Source organism: Echiichthys vipera (genome assembly GCF_963691815.1).
Source record: "Echiichthys vipera genome assembly, chromosome: 22".
Lineage (NCBI taxonomy): Eukaryota > Metazoa > Chordata > Actinopteri > Perciformes > Trachinidae > Echiichthys > Echiichthys vipera.
The window spans coordinates 17,782,291-17,802,720 of record NC_139847.1 but is presented as its reverse complement, the minus strand read 5'-3'; the positions used below and the strand labels follow the sequence as shown (position 1 = coordinate 17,802,720).

Below are 20,430 nucleotides of genomic sequence, written 5' to 3'. Positions count from 1 at the left end.
TGAATTTGGCCCAGTATTTAATTAACTCCTCAATATATTTCCGAGTTTAAATAAAGGTTATAAACATAAGTGTGTTTGCATGTAAACGTGAACCTCACAGATCGCCCACTAATCAGTTATGTCTTGGGACACTCTTTTTATGTGTGTCATGACACAAAGTAGTTGTTTTTTACACATTAAGTGGTACTATAGAGGATTAGATCTAGAAGCGACTAGTTTAGCTAAGTTTGTCAGACACTGATATTGGCCTTGGGGTGATCAAACGGCTAATCACAATTTCACTGCTGGAAAGAGTAGAGCTCGTTAAAAAGTATATAACTGTTTGGCGTTCTCATCTCCTCACTCTCCCTTGCCATACCTCTAGTCTATATTGTGTTTCAATTTGTTCTGCTTTAGTTGAAAAATGTAAGATATTCAATGCCATCTCTGTGCAATTCGATGCAAGTATGCCTCATTAGAAAGCATCTTCAAAAGGAAGGGACAGGCACTGTCTGAATATTGCTCAGCAAATTATTCCTCCTTCCTGCATTTTATCAACCTGAAAAACTCTCAATAAGATATATGCAACTGCTGCTGTTATTCCTCATTTACCATACCACTGTATTTTATAATGAAGCAGGGCATTACCCTTTAGGCAGTGGATGGTTTACTTCCTCTTCCACATGACCAACATTGTTTACTTCAACTTCAGCTTTACAAAGAAAATACAGTACTGTAACAGCAGACAGTAGCTGAAACTTGCAGTTTTCTGATTTGTTTACTTGACTAACTTCGGTAATCAATTGCTCCAGTTGCAAGAATTAGCATTGAACGGTTTTGGCATAGGGGATATAAATCACTGATTTCCAACATAAATGATTTCCAAAAATAATAAAGAACATAACTGGTGGTTAAAGGTCTGTACTTTACAGTTTGTATGTTATGTTAATAATGTAATAGTGTGAAATCTACAACACTTAAGTATTATACTATGATACAGTATTTGGATTGATAAAATCTGCTAGAGGATATGACGGAAGACTCAGTCAGAGTACATACACTAATTAACATTTCATGTCCTTGGTTTAATTTAGGTGCTATGTGCACTAACAATTGAATGATCAATGTATCATTCTTATACTAACTTTGTTACCTTGGCATGGTTAGCATAAACAAATGGAGACAACCAGACTCTGTTTCCCCATGTGGTATTACTGGTGTGAGCAATCCTCAAAATGAAGACATATCATTTCAGCCTGGTCTCACTAAAAGGCGTGTGAATGACACGCTATTTCTCTTAAGCCATCTCGCGTATAATTACAACGCGTGTCATGTTTTTTGCGTGTCATTTCACGCCATGTACTCTCAATTGACTTGTATAGTGCAGAGATGGCGTTGTCATTTCACGCACAAATGTCATTGAGGGAAAACCCACGTGTTCGTATTTCTCCGCTACTTTCCGGAGAAATACGAAGTGGTGGAGCTTTCTGTCAGAGGGTTGTTTTTAAATCAATATTTCATGTGAAGGATGGCTGAAATAACGGGCGTGAAATGCCCTAACCCTAACCCTAACCCTTACCCTAACCCTAACCCAGACCCTAACCCTAACCCTAACCCTGGGGAACTACGGGCGTTAAATGACACGCGAAAAGCTCAATATGCGTAGACATGCACGCGAAAAGTCATGCAAGTCATGAAAAGTGGCGTGCTATTTATACGCCCTCCCATGAGACCACGTTGATCATTTATACCCTATTGCTTCTTGTCAAAAACATGCTGCTATTAATTGTTCCTGCTATCTTCCAGAGGAGGCTGCCTGTCTCCCTGTGATCTCCCTGTGATCTTCTTGTTTATTTTATTTTTTAAGTATACTGAAGACTCAAAACAAATGTGATAATTATTAATGTTAAAATGCTACAAGTAATCAAATGGCAAGCATAAAACATGTTGAAAAACCTAATCTGCATCACACTGTACTGAACAGATGAAACATTTCACACAATAAATGTGAAAGAATGAAACTAATGCCTCCTGAGTTCCATGTGGCAAAATTTTTTTTAAAAACACTACTCAAACAGGCAAAGCAGCCCTCTAAACATGAAGCATCACACAACAGGCTGTGATACTTTCCTGCAGAGATGGAGGAAATGTATTTGATGAAGGACATCCTTTCTTCAATTTTGAATTCATTCAGAGATCATTAACTACAATTTTACTGGAGCAAAGTAGAGCCTGGGAAGGGCTGTTGTTAACCGATAACAATTTATACTGTATTGGATCCCCACTGGTGAACATCTTAGCCAGATATATGATTCCTAAAACAAAAACAAAAAGCTGACACACATTGTATTCATTTCCTTTGCTTCATCCAACTATATGAAGTTGTGGAGGTCATGGGCATAATATATACTTTTATGGATAGTATCACTGGGCCTCATTTATCAATCTTGCGTGAAAACTGGCGCAGATCTGGGCGCAGAATTGGTCGTATGACAGGACCCACGTGTGATTTATGAAACATTCGTATCTGACCAATCTCAGCATACAAATGAGCGGGCCTTGATAAATGCGGCGGCTGAATTCGATCGTCATTAACATGTTGCGCCCTTAAATATTTCTGGTTCGGAGGCCTCGCCCACTGAGGTCAAACATGTAGAGAAGAAACGCTGGTACGAAAAGAATCTTTTCCGACACACAGATCGGCATCCTGACATCCGAGATGGAGCAAAATAAAGATGTGCTTTTTGTCAGTCTTAAGAGTGGAATAAAAGGGGCCCATAAAAATGCTGTATGGAAACAGAGGCAGTCAACCCGAAGCAGCGCTCCACTGTGACCCGTGTGCGTGTGTGCGCACTGTTGGACAGGTGTTGTGCTGTATTCAGCACCCCTGCCGTGAAATGCACCCCCTCGCATTATAGGTGATATTGTGGATCAGAAGGCTATTGTTTCCACCTATAGGAGTAGCTTATATACAGGTAACCACATTAAAAACACACTTTTGAACCTATTAATTGCAAGAAAAACTGGGATATATAAAAGATCCATTTCATTCATTTGGTAATTATGGCTGCAGTACATTTCCACAAAACATACAAAAAGTGTTTTTTTGTGTTCGCTATTATCCAAGTTTGTGATTTTAAACTCTTAAAATAGACTGTAAGTAACCAATGGTCTGACCGTTGTGGGTTAGCTGTATATAAACTACTCCTATAGGTCAAAACAACAGCCTTCTGATCCAGAATATCACCTATGATGCGAGGGGGTGCATTTCACGGCAGGGAACACCTGCGCTCTTGCTCTGTAGCAGGGTTTGCCAGCGGGTTATTAGGTATACCGTTAGGGGATACCTTTGTCGACTAGAAGAACCATACCAAGATGTTAATCGTCTGATACCTTGTTTGATTTAATGCAATTTATCTAGGGTAGCCACTAACCGAGGAGATGACTTTGGCTCTGCAGTGCGTCTTGCTGCAGCCACGCGCCAACACATTCATTCATTAATTCAATGTCGGCGTTGCGGGGGGCTGGAGCCGAGCTGTTTTGATATTTAAAAGAATTGTGTGTTCCCCCTGGCCACCTGACCACCACGTTTAAAAGCGACAGCTTGGCATCACAAATCACCTGTACATTTATCGAGTGGTAGTTTTGGCGATTGATGAATGCGTAATTATTCATGGATGGTGCCTTCAGACGCACATGAGTACAATCAATTGCTCTAACCTCAATTTAATTTTTTTTTATTCGTTTTAAGAATCCGTTTTGATCTGTTCCTAATATGTGACTGCTTATGCTTAATGACAGCTGAGGTTTGTTCATTATTTTCAACCAGATTTTGCTGTGCTGCACCGCAAATACACAGGCTGAAATTTGCATACACGATCTCAGACCAGACGTGAGATTTGATCGTAGCTCCCGCTCACGTCCAAATTGATAAATGCCGACGTTTGCCAGGAAATGGTCATACGCACGTTTTTCTGCCGTACGTTCGTTTGATAAATGAGGGCCAATGTCTTTTGAGGACATGTGACAGGTATGACATGCCAGATTCCAATTAGTTTTAGTTGGCATGCTTATTTTCAGCTTTAGCAATGCTGTTTGACATGCTCTTTTTATTTTGTCTGTGACCGTTTCAATAAAAGAAGCTCCACTCTTATTGCCCTGTAAGTCAGAGAGCCTCCAAAAAAAAGTGTGGGAATAAATTGACCCGAACGAGCAGTCCTAGTTTGATAATGATGTGCTATGCTAGTGAAACATATGCATTAAGGACTAAGGAACACTCTCTCCCTCTCCTCATTTTTTTTTAGCATAATGCTACTGCAGCCACATCTGCATGTGTGTGACACTTTCCATATCCAAATCAACTAGCACAAGTTCCAAAAATCTGCACTCAGTGTTTGGTACAAAAAAGCTTTTTGTGATTTATGGGACTTTTCACCTCAATGATTTTCTCTGTATTATCATGTTAAGCATCATATTGCAAAACTTCTCTGGCATATTTGATACGGATCCTTTTAAGCGGCGTTGCACTGTACAATCAACAAGCCTATCCATCACTGTGTTCTCCAGGTTGTCAACAGGATGACAAAGCCATATCCTCTGTATGGTTTTTCAACATGTCTTCTTCTGAGACCGGCATTCACTATACAGAAATAGATCCACTCAGAGCTTTCCTCGGGGTCTGTGTGTGTTGTTCCCTCGCCATACTTTATCTGACAAAGAGGGATGCCTTGAAGATTTTTTTGCCTGTCCAAAAACAAAGCGAAGGAAGACGGAGAGCACAAAACCCATTTTCCCCATTTCCTCTGAGCAATTACACAGATAAAGCTTGGAAAATTGTTTTGTGTTTTTTTCTTTGAAATGCATGCAGAAATGGTGTTAAAACCAGAGCTAAGAGATTGTGAGAAATGGCTTGTTGTTGCCATTTCTCCGGTGTTTGATCTGCAAACACTGGGTGTGACTGCTGAACAGTCAGAAAAGCGTACATAGCATACTTTGTGTGAAAGAGGGAAGAAAAATTCTGAGTGTTGTATTTAATAGAACATATGTTCATGCATTCGTCAAGAGTCTTTTTTCACTTTCACACTTTGTTTTAGTGTTTATGGCACTACAGTGCTTGAGTTGTGGATGATATTTTGGTAGGGGAATGGTCACAGCCCTACAGAGCAAGGTTTGAATGCCCAATTAGAGCAGGGAATTGAGGATAGAGACATCTTTTTCCCCACTAACGTCCTCTGAAGCAGATTTACAACTATTATTCTTCCCACTAGCACTGAGCTGCCTCAGCCTCCATCCCCTGCAGGCCAGAGTTGTTCTGATAAAGAAAAGGACCTTTGGAAATGGAGAAGTTTCTAAACAGTGGCTCCCAGATTAATAACACAGTTGGAGGGTTACTTCCCAGCCATGTGTACTGTGTTGATTGGGCACTGAAAAGGCAAAACGTCTGCCTTCATTTTCATTTGTGAGACAAATCATTCAATGGGGTGTGTAGTATTGAATATTAAATGGGCCAGCTGGTGGACAGCTGAGGGATCTTGTTGCTGCACACTTGATTGGTGATGTTTTATAAGAAGGAGATACAATTGTCTATGAATCACTCGAGCTGAGTGAGGGGATGCTAACACCAGTTGAACTGCTTGGAGAACACTGCTCTTGCCAATAATGAGATAACAGATTATGTTTACATTTTGTAAAATATAATGACAGCTGAGTGTGTGTATGCTTTCTGTGTGGGGATGTTGTTATGATGCACTTCTACTTGATTAGAAAGGACACAGTTCAACATGTTTGCATATGATGGGCCAGCTTGAAGACAGGGATTACGCAGGATAATGGTCCTGATCCTACACTGTAAATAAATACAGTCTGTGCACTAGTGATCAGACTGCCCCACCCATACACACATTCGTCCAATTCAGAGTCAATCACATAATGGCTGTCAATCATGACATTTTCAGCATGATCAGAACTAAAAGAACAAAACCGTCTTTGGGAGAAAATGGATTTGATGTGTACTTTGATGTTTTAGTTTGGCCCATGTCCGATCCTCTTACATGAGGGAGGCGAGACTTATTACCTATACTGCAGCACGCCACCAGGGGGCTATCAGAGTGTTTTGGCTGCACTTTCAGGGAGCTTTCATGTCGGCCATCTTTATATACAGTCTGTGGTCCTGATTAAGGTGCATCTAAACAGCCCTCCTCTTGCATCTCTCCCTGCTCTGTCCTAAATCCCTCCCCTCATACAGTAACCTGTACGACAAGTCTCTTATTTTAATCATCCTGAATGTGATGCCATTATATAGCTTCAATTCTTCTGTCCTGTTTACTTGCAAACTTGTAGGCCAGTTATTCCCTTTGAGGTGACATACTGTGATTCAAGGCTGTAGCAAGCTACATGAACATCACCCATAATTTGCTGCAGCTGTGAGCCTTTGGATGCTGGGACAGCAACTTTTTCTGCAGGATTTTCCACCATTGAATTAGGTTTTCACCTTCTGAAGGGACTTTGCGCAGCGGCATTTGTAGACCAGCCAATAAAATGCCCTCTCCCTGAAAGTACCTGTGATTGGCCACAGTTTCCTGTAACAGGCTAGATTTTCTAAAGCATGAACACAGAGCCAAGAGGAGCTGCATAAGTCTCGTCTTCTCTCAGAACACTTGAATTATGTTGAAAAGGTCATTATGGAATGTTTGCCCAATGACACCAAAGAAAAAACAAATGCCTACCTCAGCTTTAAAAACCTCATCTACCGTCTCAGAGTTGATTGACTGCAGTCTTTGCAGCAGCTTAGACAGAAGCAGTCGATTCCAAAAAATACTTACTAATTACAGACATCAATTACTACATTTACTGAAAGAGATCGCCAGAGTAGATATGCCACAAGGAGTGCATGGATGAACACGCAACTAGTTTTATCTAAAAATCACCAACAAGTTGTAATGAATATACTGTATATTAAACTGCAGCTTGCTATATTCAAAAACCTTCAAAGCAAGTGCTCATTATGTGTGATAATTACTGATGCTTCTATTGTCATTGCAGTCTTGTGAAATGAGTACACAGATAGTGTGATGAATATTGGCCTTCTCCAAAGCATATGTGACAATAACATAATTGGGCATGTGCATGGTACACTTTATTTGCATTTCACCATGACATTTAGTGAGAGCAGGCTGCTAATCACATGTCTCATTGCTAAACACACTGGGCCTCATTTATCAATCTTGCGTTAAAACGGGCGCAGATCTGAGCGCAGAATTGGTCGACGTGTGATTTATGAAACATTCGTATCTGACCAATCTCAGTGTACGAATGAGCGGGCCTTGATAAATGCTGGCGGCTGAATTCGATCGTCATTAACACGTTGCACCCTTAAATATTCCTGGTTCGGAGGCCTCGCCCACTGAGGTCAAACATGGAGAGAGGAAACCCTTGTTAGAAAATATACTTTTCCAACACACAGATCGGCATCCTGACATCGGAGATGGAGCAAAATAAAGATGTGCTTTTTGGCAGTCTTAAGAGTGGAATAAAAGGGGCCCATAAAAACGCTGTGGGCAAAAGAATAACGGAGGCAGTCAACCCAAAGCAGCGCTCCACTGAGACGCGTGTGCGCAGTGTTGGACAGGTGTTGTGTCGTATTCAGCACCCCTGCCGTGAAATGCAGCCCCTCGCATTATAGGTGATATTGTGGATCAGAAGGCTGTTGTTTCGACCTATACGAGTAGCATACATACAAATTAATAAATGCCGACATTTGCCAGGAAATGGTCGTACGCACATTTTTCTGCCGTACGTTCATTTGATAAATGAGGGCCACTGTGTCTAATTTTACACTCTTCATTTCATGTGTCTCCAGCTTATGAAAGCTTGTTCTGTGTTCAGTATCCTTTTCTATAACCCAGCATAAGGACACTGGCATAGAGCCATTCCTCTATAAACCCAACATTACGATTATCCTTTTTAATTGCACTATGCATATCCCAAAGGACAAATCCAAAAAAAAGGCTGTCAATAAATGATGTCTTCCCAAAAAACCTTGGGGGCCCTTTTGATCTTTTGACTCCTCACATCCTTCAGTGGCCCCATGGGCTCACCCTGACTTCTGATGTGTCTTGCACAACAACCCGCAGTAGCCCCAAGAGCCCTCCAGACTGTGGAACATGACAGACAAAATCAAAGTGAATCCAGAGATAATTGTAATATTACTCCCGACAGACACTTGAAAGAGTTTCGTGTTGGTGATGCTACCATTGGTCCACATTGTCCACTATCAACATCCTCTGGTTTTTCTTTCAACTTTCTCTGTCTTTTTGACTTTCTACTTTTTGCTGTCACTCTTCCGCATCTCAGGCATCCACTTTAAAGCATCCAAATAACACATCAGAAAACCTTCTGAGGTCTGAAGCTTACAATTACCGGAGCTTACAATTACCGGAGCTTCCAGCCCCGGTCTCCCAGCACACCAGACATATCTACTCGCATTTAAGTGCCTTGTACCCGCGGCTATTGTTTCAAGATGATTCACGAGGGCAGAGCATTTTAAAGTCAAAGAAGTAAAGGTGTCTCCATCAAAAGATAGTCATTATATTGTGGCTAAAAGTCAAGTGTACCCACTGTGACAGTGGAAAAAAAGAGAAAAGGAAGGAGGATGAAGTGATAAGCTGTTATTGTTTCTGGTATGAATCTTTTTTTTTAGCTTGGACTGTGATGTTAGTTTTAGTTCATATTGGGATACCAATTGGTGGAGGATATTGCACTCATATTGTCTTTTTCCTGTAAGGCCAACCATCTGCTGAAAGAGGGAGGAACATTGTTCAAGGTGAAGAGGATAGGTAGGCATAGAAGCTGCCAGGGCTTCGTTAAGTTCTATTTCACCTTCTGTCCACTCTTGTTTGGGAAGAACATTTACATTTGGCAGCATCATTTAATTTTCTCTATTTATCCCCGGCCCTTGACCAAAAAACAGTGCATATATTCAAGCAAGCACATGCAAATTCCTGTAAAGCTGAGTCATTTCTGTGAAGTATGCATTGAAAAAAATACCTGAGAAAAATACAGAGGTAGAGTTGTGCTCTATTTATTTACAATAAACAACACGAGAATCAGGACGTGTCAACCTGAATATGTGCTGACACACAGTATATAAGACGCATCACTGTCTGCTATCCTTGTTTATGTAAAAGGGCTTAGTTTGATGTTATGTCGTTCATTCATCAGGCTCCACTTTACCCATAGAGTCTAGTCAAGGGTGGAGCATGTCTGAGATAGAAAGGAGGTTACAATATTGTAACACTAGTTCTATTAGCACACGTGGAGCCCTCTACCTAGGGGCCCTGTCGCTCTTATGGGTCTGCATTCAGGTAGGAACATCCTTATTGGCCGGATACATTTCTGCAAATTTTATTTGGCGAATGTGTGATGTTTATTGGAGGAGAGTATTACCTAAAGAGTCGAGTAGAGGGTTCCACCTGTGCTAAAAGAACCAGTTGTTATGACAATTGTGTTTTTGCCAGTTATTTAGGAACAACTGTTTTCTTTGAAAAAAACTCAGTGACTAAGAAAACCAACAGATGTGCAACAGACTTATTCTAAAAGCTGCCATGATCCTGAAAGTCGGTCTAATTTAGATGGATTTGAGCTGGCATGTGTTCATGGCCACATGCCAAACACACTTCAGGGACATACCAAGGATGATACTGGACCAGTTATTTCCTGTCAGTAGTAATGTTTTTGGAAAGAATGTATCACTGAGAGCCTGATAGCTTTTACCTTTGAGGTCCAGGTTGCGTGCTCCATTGGAGTGCTGCGTGACGGTGCGTGAGTCGATCTTGAGTGTATGCACGTTGCTGGCATCCCGGGACACCACCACATTGTGCCACTGGTTGTCATTGAGTGGCTTGTCTGAGTTGCCCTTCATCAGCGACGGCCCGTTGCCAAGGTCAAAGACGTAGTGGACATATCTGTGAAGAAATATGTGAGAGTAAAGAAGGCGGCAAAATCAGAATAATTCCTGAAAATGGGCCCAATCAGAAATACCACTTCATCTCAACACGTTTTCTTTCAATGACACGCACTCTGGATTTTCACATGGGACCTCAACCCGACCGCCTCCCTAAGCAGAGATTACAGCTTGTTATACTACATCACCTGTCTTCCGGAGAACTTAGTGTTAGTTGAAACCTGGTGCATATCATTTAGCCAGCTCAGGTGGCTGCATCTGAGGCCTGAGCCCTTGTTCGTCCAAAAGGTAGCACAGTTCCCACTTCAAACAAATATGGCTGTCTTTTGTGTTTTTGGACTATTGTCGTTTCATTCAAGGTATGTGTTTTTTTTTTGTTCCAATTCCTTTATGTAGCCTCTTGTCTTTGTGTGGCACAGGGAGCTCAGGCTTTTGTGCTGTAACAGCGCTGACTCTAGAGCACAAGAGGAAGAGAGATACACAAGAAAAAGCCACTTTTTGATACTGTAATTATGAACAGCTTTTATGGCGATACAGTTCTCAATTCAAACCACTTTATTTCTGCTTCTTGCTTATATAAAATTTGCCAAATACTTTTCCTGTCAGAGAAATGCATTGTGCTCACTGTTATGCATTAACGGTTATCAGTTAATGGATTGTAAAAAATAAACACCAAAGAAACCAGTTTTCAAGAAAAATAGACATGCATATTTCCCTGCTTTCTGTTTCTCAGATGTAAGCGCAGTTTTCTGCTGAGCTCTTAAGACAACTGATTATGATTACTTGCGCTTAAGTCCCTTCCATCCGGTGAAACCTGAGTCATAGTGACATTAAATAGTTTACTTATCTGCATCCGCTTTGAGAAAAAAAAAGCTTTTTTTTTTGTTTGTTTAGTTGTGTGGGAATTTGTAAACATGAAGTGTTTATTTTTGTCACAATAAAATTTAAGTTTTGTTACAACTTACTGTGTATGTATAGACGTTAAATAAAAATGATTTAGCATGCATTCACATTAATATTAATTTAACAAATATGGCATGATTAAATGATGTTGCAGATAAGCTCTAGGCTAAAACTAGGTGCAGTAAGATGAGAGGGGACCAGCCCCCAGGAAGGAGAAGGGAGTGTTCTTTCTACAGGAACTGGCAGTTCGTTGGTGGAACCGTGTAACCAGGGGGCGGAGTATTCAACTTGTGAAGAAATGAGAGCCTGTCTGGGAGTGATGGACATTCTAAAGCCTGAACCAAGAATATTCTATGCGGTTTTGAAAGTAAACTTTTTGAACTTCAATAAGTAGTATGACTTTCCTTGAGTAAGAACACAACAGTTGCATTGCCAAAAAAATACATTTTAAATAAATCATACTTTAGGACCCTTTTCTTGATTTGTGATCAACAATTCACCAAACATCTCACTGTATTTCACACCGTGTGCATCTAGATTACACTTAGCAGGAAATGGGCTGGACTGCTTTTAAAAGGGATATTGCTTTACAACATAAGACAGAGGATGACAGTGCATGACTTTCAGCACAAATAGAGCTAAAGTGCCCGTGTTTTCTGTCAGTGGCGGATTAGAGTAGAAGTAAAAACCCCTAAAGGGAGTTTGGGGGAGGGGGGAGGATGCTACACTTCAAATCTTGAACTTCCTTGTTTATTAGTCAATTGAAATCACATGGGACTCACCCCTTCACCAGTTCCACGACAATGAAGTCACTCCCGTCTCCAGAGTTGAAGAGCATTAGGCCGTCAGGCGTGGTGGTTTTAAACTGAAAGAAGAGGTGCATGGAGGCGTAAGCCTGCAAAGTGGCTAATGCTAAGTAGCTGCCTTTCGTTCGAAACGTCACCGGATCTGCAATGATGTGGCGCATGCCAAAGCGGGCGTTCAGTTCGCAGTACGAGATGTCGCCATTTTTGCATTGGTCTAGATAGGGCACCCCATTGAAGGTCAGGCCCTGGAGATGGCCAATGAAGTTTGAGGGCACTACAGATATGAAGCGCCGCTCGGTCATGATGCCTGTCTCGATGTTGTGGAACTCCAGACGTGTGTGGGCACCAGTCATCTGGCCTGAAATGGAGGATACAAAAAGAAATCAATCAACTCAGAACATAAATGCTAATACAAATAATTGCAAGGTTCTGCAGCATAACGCATCCTGGGAAAGTATTAAGGATTATGTCACATTCTTACACTGTAAAGGATAACAACCATTCTAAGCAGATACATTTAATATATTTTAAAGCACCATATTGTAAGGTAAACTTCTAGAGATCCACGCTTTCTGTATAATTTGTATGTCCAACCTAATATAATCATGGAACATTCAAATGCATTTATAATGCATTTAACTGTACAGCGATGCATAACTAATTTAATGTATCCGGTAGTAACAGTAGTCATTTAGTAATTCAGTAAGCACATATTATATGGTTTTGGCATATCGGTATTATATTTATTAGATCTTTAATTGATTTAGTTGCTTGCCAAAATAGTGTGTACAGGGTATATTGGTTTATTGTATAGGTTCACAAATGTCGAGCCTATTTGTGGAGGAAATTATACAGGCATAACACTGCAGAAAATCTCTTGTTACTGCTCTACGGGCTACAATTTATATAGTGTTTACTGGGAGATGTGGAGTAATGAGCTTGGCGAGCTGCCGATGAAAATGCCTTCCCTGCTGAAACCTGGCCAGCACTACAAGGACTCCCTGGGTGCTTCCTCTTGTTTCTTTCCTGTGAACACGTTGGCGAACCAGTCAGAACTTCACAGGGTCATTCCTTGCTTCTGGCCTCAGCTTGCCCACTCTTCGTTCATCTAGCTCACACCTTTTTCTCACCTCTCCCCTGCCATTCTTTTGCCTGAGGCCATAATACTGCGAGTGCCCAAGACTCCACCTCGTCTCTTGACCTTTCATCCTTCTCTTGCTATTTTCTTACCAGTTGGCAGAACCTGTACCTCCACACTTTGTACACAGCGGCTCACTCACAGTTGGTATGAGTTTGAAAAACATATTCCTCTTTCATTTCTCTTTGATGCCCAGTCTTAATCCCATATACATAATATTTTATCCTTTTCTACATGTGTATAGATTTTCTGGCGATGCGGCCATATTATAAAGGTGAGTAAAATGGTGATTATATTAAGGTTTACTCACCAATACATAGTGATTGTAACTTCCAATAAACACTTTTTTAAAGCTCTGTTACAACTCTCCTTAATATCAGTTTAATGATAAATACACAATCCATATACCACCTTTATGTCTGGTTCATTATCTTCATAATTAGTCACCTTCTGTTTTCAATTGAGTCGTTTTAATGAGAAATAGCAAAACAGTTGACTTGGGTGTGACTGTGGGTGGATGCATTATCGTGGGGTAATACATGTAAATGTGTGACAATATCCTCACACTCACTGGTTTCATTCACTGCCTCTCACTCCACATAACTCCCTGTGTGTAGCGAACACAACTAACCTTCCACTGTGACATTATCCACAGACAGCTGCAAGCTTTTGCCTCTCCGCACCACCTTCACCGTGTGCCACTCATTGTCGTTCAGCTTCTGCCCCGCGAACAGCGTCTCAGGTCCTTTGCCTGTGGTGGTGGGGGGGGGATATAATCACAAACAGCACAGCAGGAATGCTGTGCATGCCTACTCATGCACCCACACACAGTTCAAAAACAGTAGGTGACAGAGCTACTGGAGAAAACCTGCATGTTTGCGAAACACATTCACTCAATGGATTCTCCCAGTACACTGGGAATGAAAGGGATCAAATATCCGGTATGACAGACTGTAAAATCGAACGTCTTCTGAAAAGCTCACAGCGCTGCAGCAGGATGTCATCAAAGGCAGTAGGACAAATAAGTGGTAACAGGAAAGAGATTCGAACGGGCAGCCGGCAACAATTGGAGATGCAGTGTTACAACTGTTATATGAAATTGTGGGGTTGATTAAGAATTAAGACAGCAGTCATGGATCCCTCGTTCAACGCACAACATGTTGACCTGATTCATGGCTAAACTCAAGGCGATGGCTGTCAAAGCTAATAGTTGTCAAAGTTTAGATCAAATGATTGAATAATAGACAATCATGATTGGTTTAGGATGTGACAACAAAAAGGAAATAATCCCTTGCAGGGCTTCGGCAGCTCAAATGACAGCCTGTTAGTGTTGGGCGTGCACAGTGTCATGGCACCAAGTTGAGGGTAGTTATAAGAGGGAAGAAGGAGGATACTGTAAATAACAACATAATGAGGGGAGACTTCCACCTCATTGGCAGCAGGGCAGATTGAAATAGCAGAATGCCAGAGGAGAACAGTCGCTTCCATTAAGCACCTTCTTCCCTCTCTGCATTTTAAGGCAGTTCTGGAGCGAAGCAAGGACCATTTGTGGCTGGTGAATAAAGAAATGTGACATCAAAATATAATGGTTTCTTACACTATTAGCACTGATGATTTGTTTAGAACAGATCTAATATTAGAAATCCCACTGCACTTTTGCGGACACTGGCTCTTTCCTGAGTGGTTGGCTGGCTGGAGCATGATGGTGTTATACCAGTTGCTCAAGTGGATGATATAGTACAGTCTGACAAAATATGATTGTCCCCTCCGCAGTTGTGTGAGGAATTATGTACTAGTAGATGAAAAAAAAAGAAATGAACTGATGGCCCCGCTTGGCAAGAACACACACGTGGCCCACTGGAGAATTGTTTTCCCATTTACTCCTGTTGTGTTTTTTATTATATTGTTTTTTTCATGGGCTTTTTGTCTTCAGCCACATGGAATTGGATAGAGAGACTTTGGATCACACCATGTGTGAAGTAAATATAAAGGAAAAGGCTGCGATATTGCTGCAAAGAATGCAAAGAATGGATGAAAGTTGCCAGCAGACTAAGATTCCTGTAACTTGTAATAGCCATGCTGGAATTACAGTTGTTACAGTGTTATCTAGCAACCTGAAAAATAAGTAACATCAGGCTCACTTTTTGATGAAGCATCTGGTGCTGGCTAGGTGTGTCATATTGCCAACCCGTTCTCATTCCCAGACCATCAAATACTGCCATTTTGTCATGGCCTTTGGCATTTGGCACCAACACACAAGGCACCCTTGGCCAAACGCGGCTGAAAGCCAGGGCCAAACACTCAGGGCTTCAACTGTAAACAATGTTACAACAACCGTGGTAATATCAAATGCTCAGTGCTCCAGGATTAAGAGGTGGATAGGTCAAACACAAACCTCACTTTCACCCAAAGACCACAGTCTGTGTCCTGTTCATGTCTTGTGTGTTGTTGCCTAAACCTAACCACGCACTGGGCTACTCAGTGTATTGACAAATGATCTCAAAGGGCCTGACAAAATCGCAATATGTAATGAGTTCGAATGAAAACGGGTTAGTTTTACTGACAGTGAAGTGGAGCCACACTTTACTGCCCAGGTAACACTGCAAATAAGAAAGCTGAGAGCTAACGGTCCAGGGTTGAATGAGCTGCTAAGCCACTGGCAGTGAAGTACTCATTACTAGAAAAACAAATGAGGACGCAGGGCTCATTAATAAAAGAGCTGGCGATTATTAAAATGCAATTAATTCTCATCCTGCCACTTGTGCCCTCTCACTTTATCTTGGAGATCAGGAGGACAGAGGGCTGTGATCACATAAACAGAAGCTTCCTCTCTCTCCATCTCTTTTGTTCCAATCCCCTCTAAGCCTTTAACGTTTCCTTGCATTTTCACATGGGAGCTGAAGAGGTGTCAGCGAGATTTCTTAACTAGAGTAGAAATAGTCAGGATTGCGGATGATCTTCATTGACTGTGTCAGCACACCATGAATGAGAAGTGTGATGTTTGCGGGTTGTTGCATAATTACCAGCAGTCCTCCATCATTGGTCACTGTGATCCATTCGTAAACAACCTTGATTGATGCAATCAGATCAATGGAACACGAGTATTCAGCCAATGGCTACGGGTTGTCACCCGTTGAAGCAGTAAATACTTGAACACAGTTGTATAATCATGATGTCTAAATCCTAATCAAAACAACTTCAGAGAGTGAAGCTGCTCATCAGTCAATGATGGCATTTATATCATGACAATCAGATGATAGATAGTTTGTTTTCTCTGACTGTGTAGAAGTGGCAGAGAGACCAAAATGTCTCTCAGATGACTGATAATATAAAATAAATAAATAAATAAAATATGTGCCCTCTTAGAAGCCTGAAGTGCTTAAAAAAGAAGGAGCACTGAATGAGTTGCCAAGTAAAAACACTACTAAAACACTTCTACGAGGCATGTTTTATTTGGTTTCTATTAGATCCTGCATGGAACCAGACCACTGTGTCCAGCTATCACATCAATTGTTACTCACAATCATCCCGACTTATGCCAGCCACACAACAAACCCAGGAAGCTTTCCCAACATGCTTGTTAAGCTAACGTGCGGCAAAGTCTGATGCTAGCCAGAGGGCTCAAAGCTGGATAAAGAGAAGCAATCACTGCTAGCCAATGCAGTGGCCGAAGCAGCAGCGCCAGAACATGATAGGGCCACGGGCATACTCTGGTAAGTCCTTCGCTGGTGCAACAGCAGAACCAGCCATGAGTCACGTAGTGACACATGGAAGCAAGCCACTGTCAGGGTCACTCAAGCATATGTAGCTGGAGATTGTAGGGGTCAGGGGTAACAGCAAGGCTTGTCAGCAAGTCAACGTTTGCTGGGAGGGACTGAAAGTGATGATGTAACTGAGCTAGCAAGACAGTTTATACCCCGATCAACTCAATGACACTGGGGCCCAGACTGAGCTCTTGAGAAAAACCCTTATTGTATGTCAAAATAACATGGGAATGAGGAAATAGATCCAAGGTCACAATATATTTATCAGTGATGCATTGATCCGACGTTTTCAGTCTCGATACCGATCAGATAATATTGTTGAATTAATAAAGTGTACACCACACCATGTGGAAGAGACTAAATGCATCAGGCTTGACTTAGACATTACTTCCCTAAATTTGTAAAACAAAATGTTACAAATTAACACGTAGATACAAATGTACTGATTTGTTATTTAATTATTAAGTTGTTATTAAAATAAACAATTGTCCACCAACTTAGACTTCTGAAAAAAAATAAAATAAATAACAGCTGAAACTGATAAATAAGTAACTTAAATAACAATGCGCAGAGTTTTGACAATGCAACACTGTTTGTTCACTCAGACTCACCCTAGTGGTTGTGATGTTTAGGCAAAGCTGGGGTTTTTCCTTTTGCTATTATTTTTCTCAGCTGTGCCTTAAGGAACGCATGATGGTAAACCGTAAGCTAGTTTGTCAATATCAGGACTGTTATACGATCTTAATATCAGATCGGTTCATCCCTAAAATTCATGTTTAATGAAACATCAGTGTCTTATTGGCATGTTAACAATCAGTCTCCACATTTTGAAAGAAATGTAACATTGAACAGGACCTTTTATCATAGAACAATGCTGAGCCCGTATATGCCCACAAATGAACCATAACAGCAGATCCCCTTCTACAACAGCATCATATTCTCTTTCATGAGGTTTGACAGATTCTGCCATCCTCAAGTATGGGATACAGTAGTGAATGCCAGTTGTTTCAAATTCCCTGGAAGAGAACATAGTTATGAGCAGCTCAAGACTTTTGAGGTCACGACTTTCTGTGAAGCCACACACACTCATGCGCTCACACTCACAAGCATACGTTAAAGCAATAACAGTGGACTGCAGTCCAATTAAAATGGCTCCACACTACAGTGTTTCATTCTCAGCTCAGCAGCCCCACTCTGAGGAAAGATATTGTGTTAGAAAAGAAGGTGCATGAAGAAGGGAGGCTGAGGACGAGTGAGAGAGAGGGAGACAATTTAGGGATGAGGGTGGATACCAGATGACTGAAATGGATTCTTCATGCAGTACAGCGGAGGAGTATAGAAATCTAACCAGAGAGACTAAATGCTGACCAAGGGGGAATTGTAATGCCTGGCTTCTTTGTGAATTCATATGGAAAAGAGGGGGATAGAAAAAGATGTCTCCATAAAATTCCTGCTTAGCAAGACGGAGAGATGCTGTAATCAAAGTGGGAATATGTGCATGTGTAGTATGAGTGTTAGACTTATTTATGTTCATGATTAGTATTTCACTACCAGGTGATAGACCTCAGGCAACCCCCTGTTGTGCACCCATCTGGGGAAGCACGATGTACGTGAGCACATTGTAATGGCTCTCATAGAAACTATACACACACATACATAATATCCTGCAGGATTGTTATTATATGTCTTTAATGGCTGACCTTGGATATTAATGATACTGTTTATAATGTAATTTGAAAATGTCACATGAATCACAATTGTGCTATCCACAGTGGTTGGTGATGCATGAGAAATGTCTTGAAAAACTACCGCGTTGCCATAAAGCATCTTTGAAAAATCATTTTAGATATACAAGTATAACTAAGCATAATATTAAAAAAGGTAGACAGATAACCACTGTTTGGGCTTTATTGGACAAAAAAGCAATTGTTGAAGGTAACATTGATTTCATGATGTATTATTATCTACTCAGGTGCAACAGCTAAGCATGTGTCGTATAGGAAATTGCTTTCTGAAATTGATTAGAAACGAAAGTGCATGTGTACCAGCATAAACAGACACAGGAATGGACCAAATAATTAATTTCAAAACAGTAATTACACTACAACTGCCCCAAAATAAATACTGTGCCTAAAGCAGAAATATCATCTGAAATTTGAACAAGATCATTCGAAAGACAAACCCTGAATTCTGCTTATGCAAAGTATTCTTTCAGCAATCAAAAACCCATTAATCACTGTTTTTCTTTGCTTTCAAAATTATTAAACTTATTGTCTGTATCCAGCTCATTATCCACGCTAAACGATGTGTATAGATTTATAAGAACAAACACATGGCTGGTGTTAAAATATAGATTTTTATGTAACAAAATGACTTGAGCTACATCATGAGAGTGGGGATGTGCTTCTTAGGTGTACTGTGGGTACTGTAAGCTATGACTGACCACATGGCTTTTTTGCTTCCAACATATGTGGGAGGTCTGTGTGTGTGTGTGTGTGTGTGTGTGTGTGTGTGTGTGTGTGTGTGTGTGTGTGTGTGTGTGTGTGTGTGTGTGTGTGTGTGTGTGTGTGTGAGAGAGTGTGAGAGAGAGAGAGAGAGAGAGAGAGAGAGAGAGAGAGAGAGAGAGAGAGAGAGAGAGAGAGAGAGAGAGTCTGGGAGCTTGCTCTTCAGTTCAACCTTGCAGAGGAGAGCAATACATGCTGTGCACAATAGATACATCTCCCACACACAAACATGCTGCCCTGCTTTCCTGCAGAGCAAACAGGCCAGTGCTCCTAATTAGACCGTTGGGGGCCCGAGTGTGTTTGTGTGAACGGCAGATAAAGAGACACAAAGAAAGACCAAGACCCATTTTCGAAAAGGTGCTGTTAAAATGTTAATTTAGGTCTTAGGTTATGACATCGGTGGAGGTGAGGGGTTACAGGAACGGAGTGCAGGGCGTGTGTGTGAGTGTGTTTATGTGTGTGTGTGTGTGTGTCTGTGTGTGTGTGTGTGTGTGTGTATGAGCCAGAGAGACACACATAAGAGAGAGAGAGATGGCCAAAAGATAAATGCAGCGTCAGCATGGCTGCTTTCCCGGCCAAGAGACTGGCACAGGAACACCATAGGGAAGCTTGATGACACGTGCTTTTGTGTGTTTTTGTGTGTGTGTGTGTGTGTGTGTGTGTGTGTGTGTGTGTGTGTGTGTGTGTGTGTGAGTGTGTGGGCTGCTGATCTTGAGGACAATATCTGTGCAAATGTGCATTTGCTATACCTGAATTTTATATCACAATTGTCAAAGTAGGAGAGCATATTGAGCTTTGAGGACTTATTCTTTGGATTTACATATTTTTTATGTTGATTTGAGTGTGTGAAGTATGGGGTGTGCAAGTGTGTGTTGCAGTTTATGTGCCAACTCGATGCCCCCTCTCTTCTCTGCCATCTGTGCTCCTGGCATGGCTCCTTAGTGTCGGTAATGAAGAGGAACGCCCCCCACCTCCTCTCACACACTTACACACACTTTCTCCCACTCTGTCGTCTCATGTCTGTCTCTTTAATAATCCTTCCTCCTCAAACACATTGTCTTTACTCCACTGCAAGATACAGTCTAGAGACGCACACACAAATACTCAGACAACTGATCTGTCTCTGGTATCTCTGCTTTCATAACACCTTCCTGAACTGCGTGTCCTCTGAATCTGCTTGACTTGCAATTGATTTTTTTTTTTTACAGAATTTCACAGTATGTTGCCTCTTAAGTTCAAATGGCTCAATGCTCTCCCCTCTCCAAAATAAACAAATCCTATAAATACTGCACATCTCATTGATGCACTGAAAGGGACCCCTGACATGTTCTGAAACACTCACTGATGACTCTCCCCAACCCTAGATTACACATTT

The 20,430-nt window shown here is 41.3% G+C and overlaps 1 protein-coding gene across 1 annotated transcript in view; it reads right to left on the bottom strand.

Moving 5' to 3' along the window:
• Positions 1-20,430, bottom strand: part of nrxn2b (neurexin 2b) — a gene marked incomplete at both ends in the record, with an annotated part of 653,173 nt that overhangs the window by 343,699 nt on the left and 289,044 nt on the right. Inside the window, 3 exons of the mRNA XM_083937460.1 lie at positions 9,751-9,941; positions 11,626-12,007; positions 13,419-13,538. Coding sequence (XP_083793586.1) covers positions 9,751-9,941; positions 11,626-12,007; positions 13,419-13,538 — 693 coding nt within the window. The remainder of the gene's footprint in view (positions 1-9,750; positions 9,942-11,625; positions 12,008-13,418; positions 13,539-20,430) is intronic.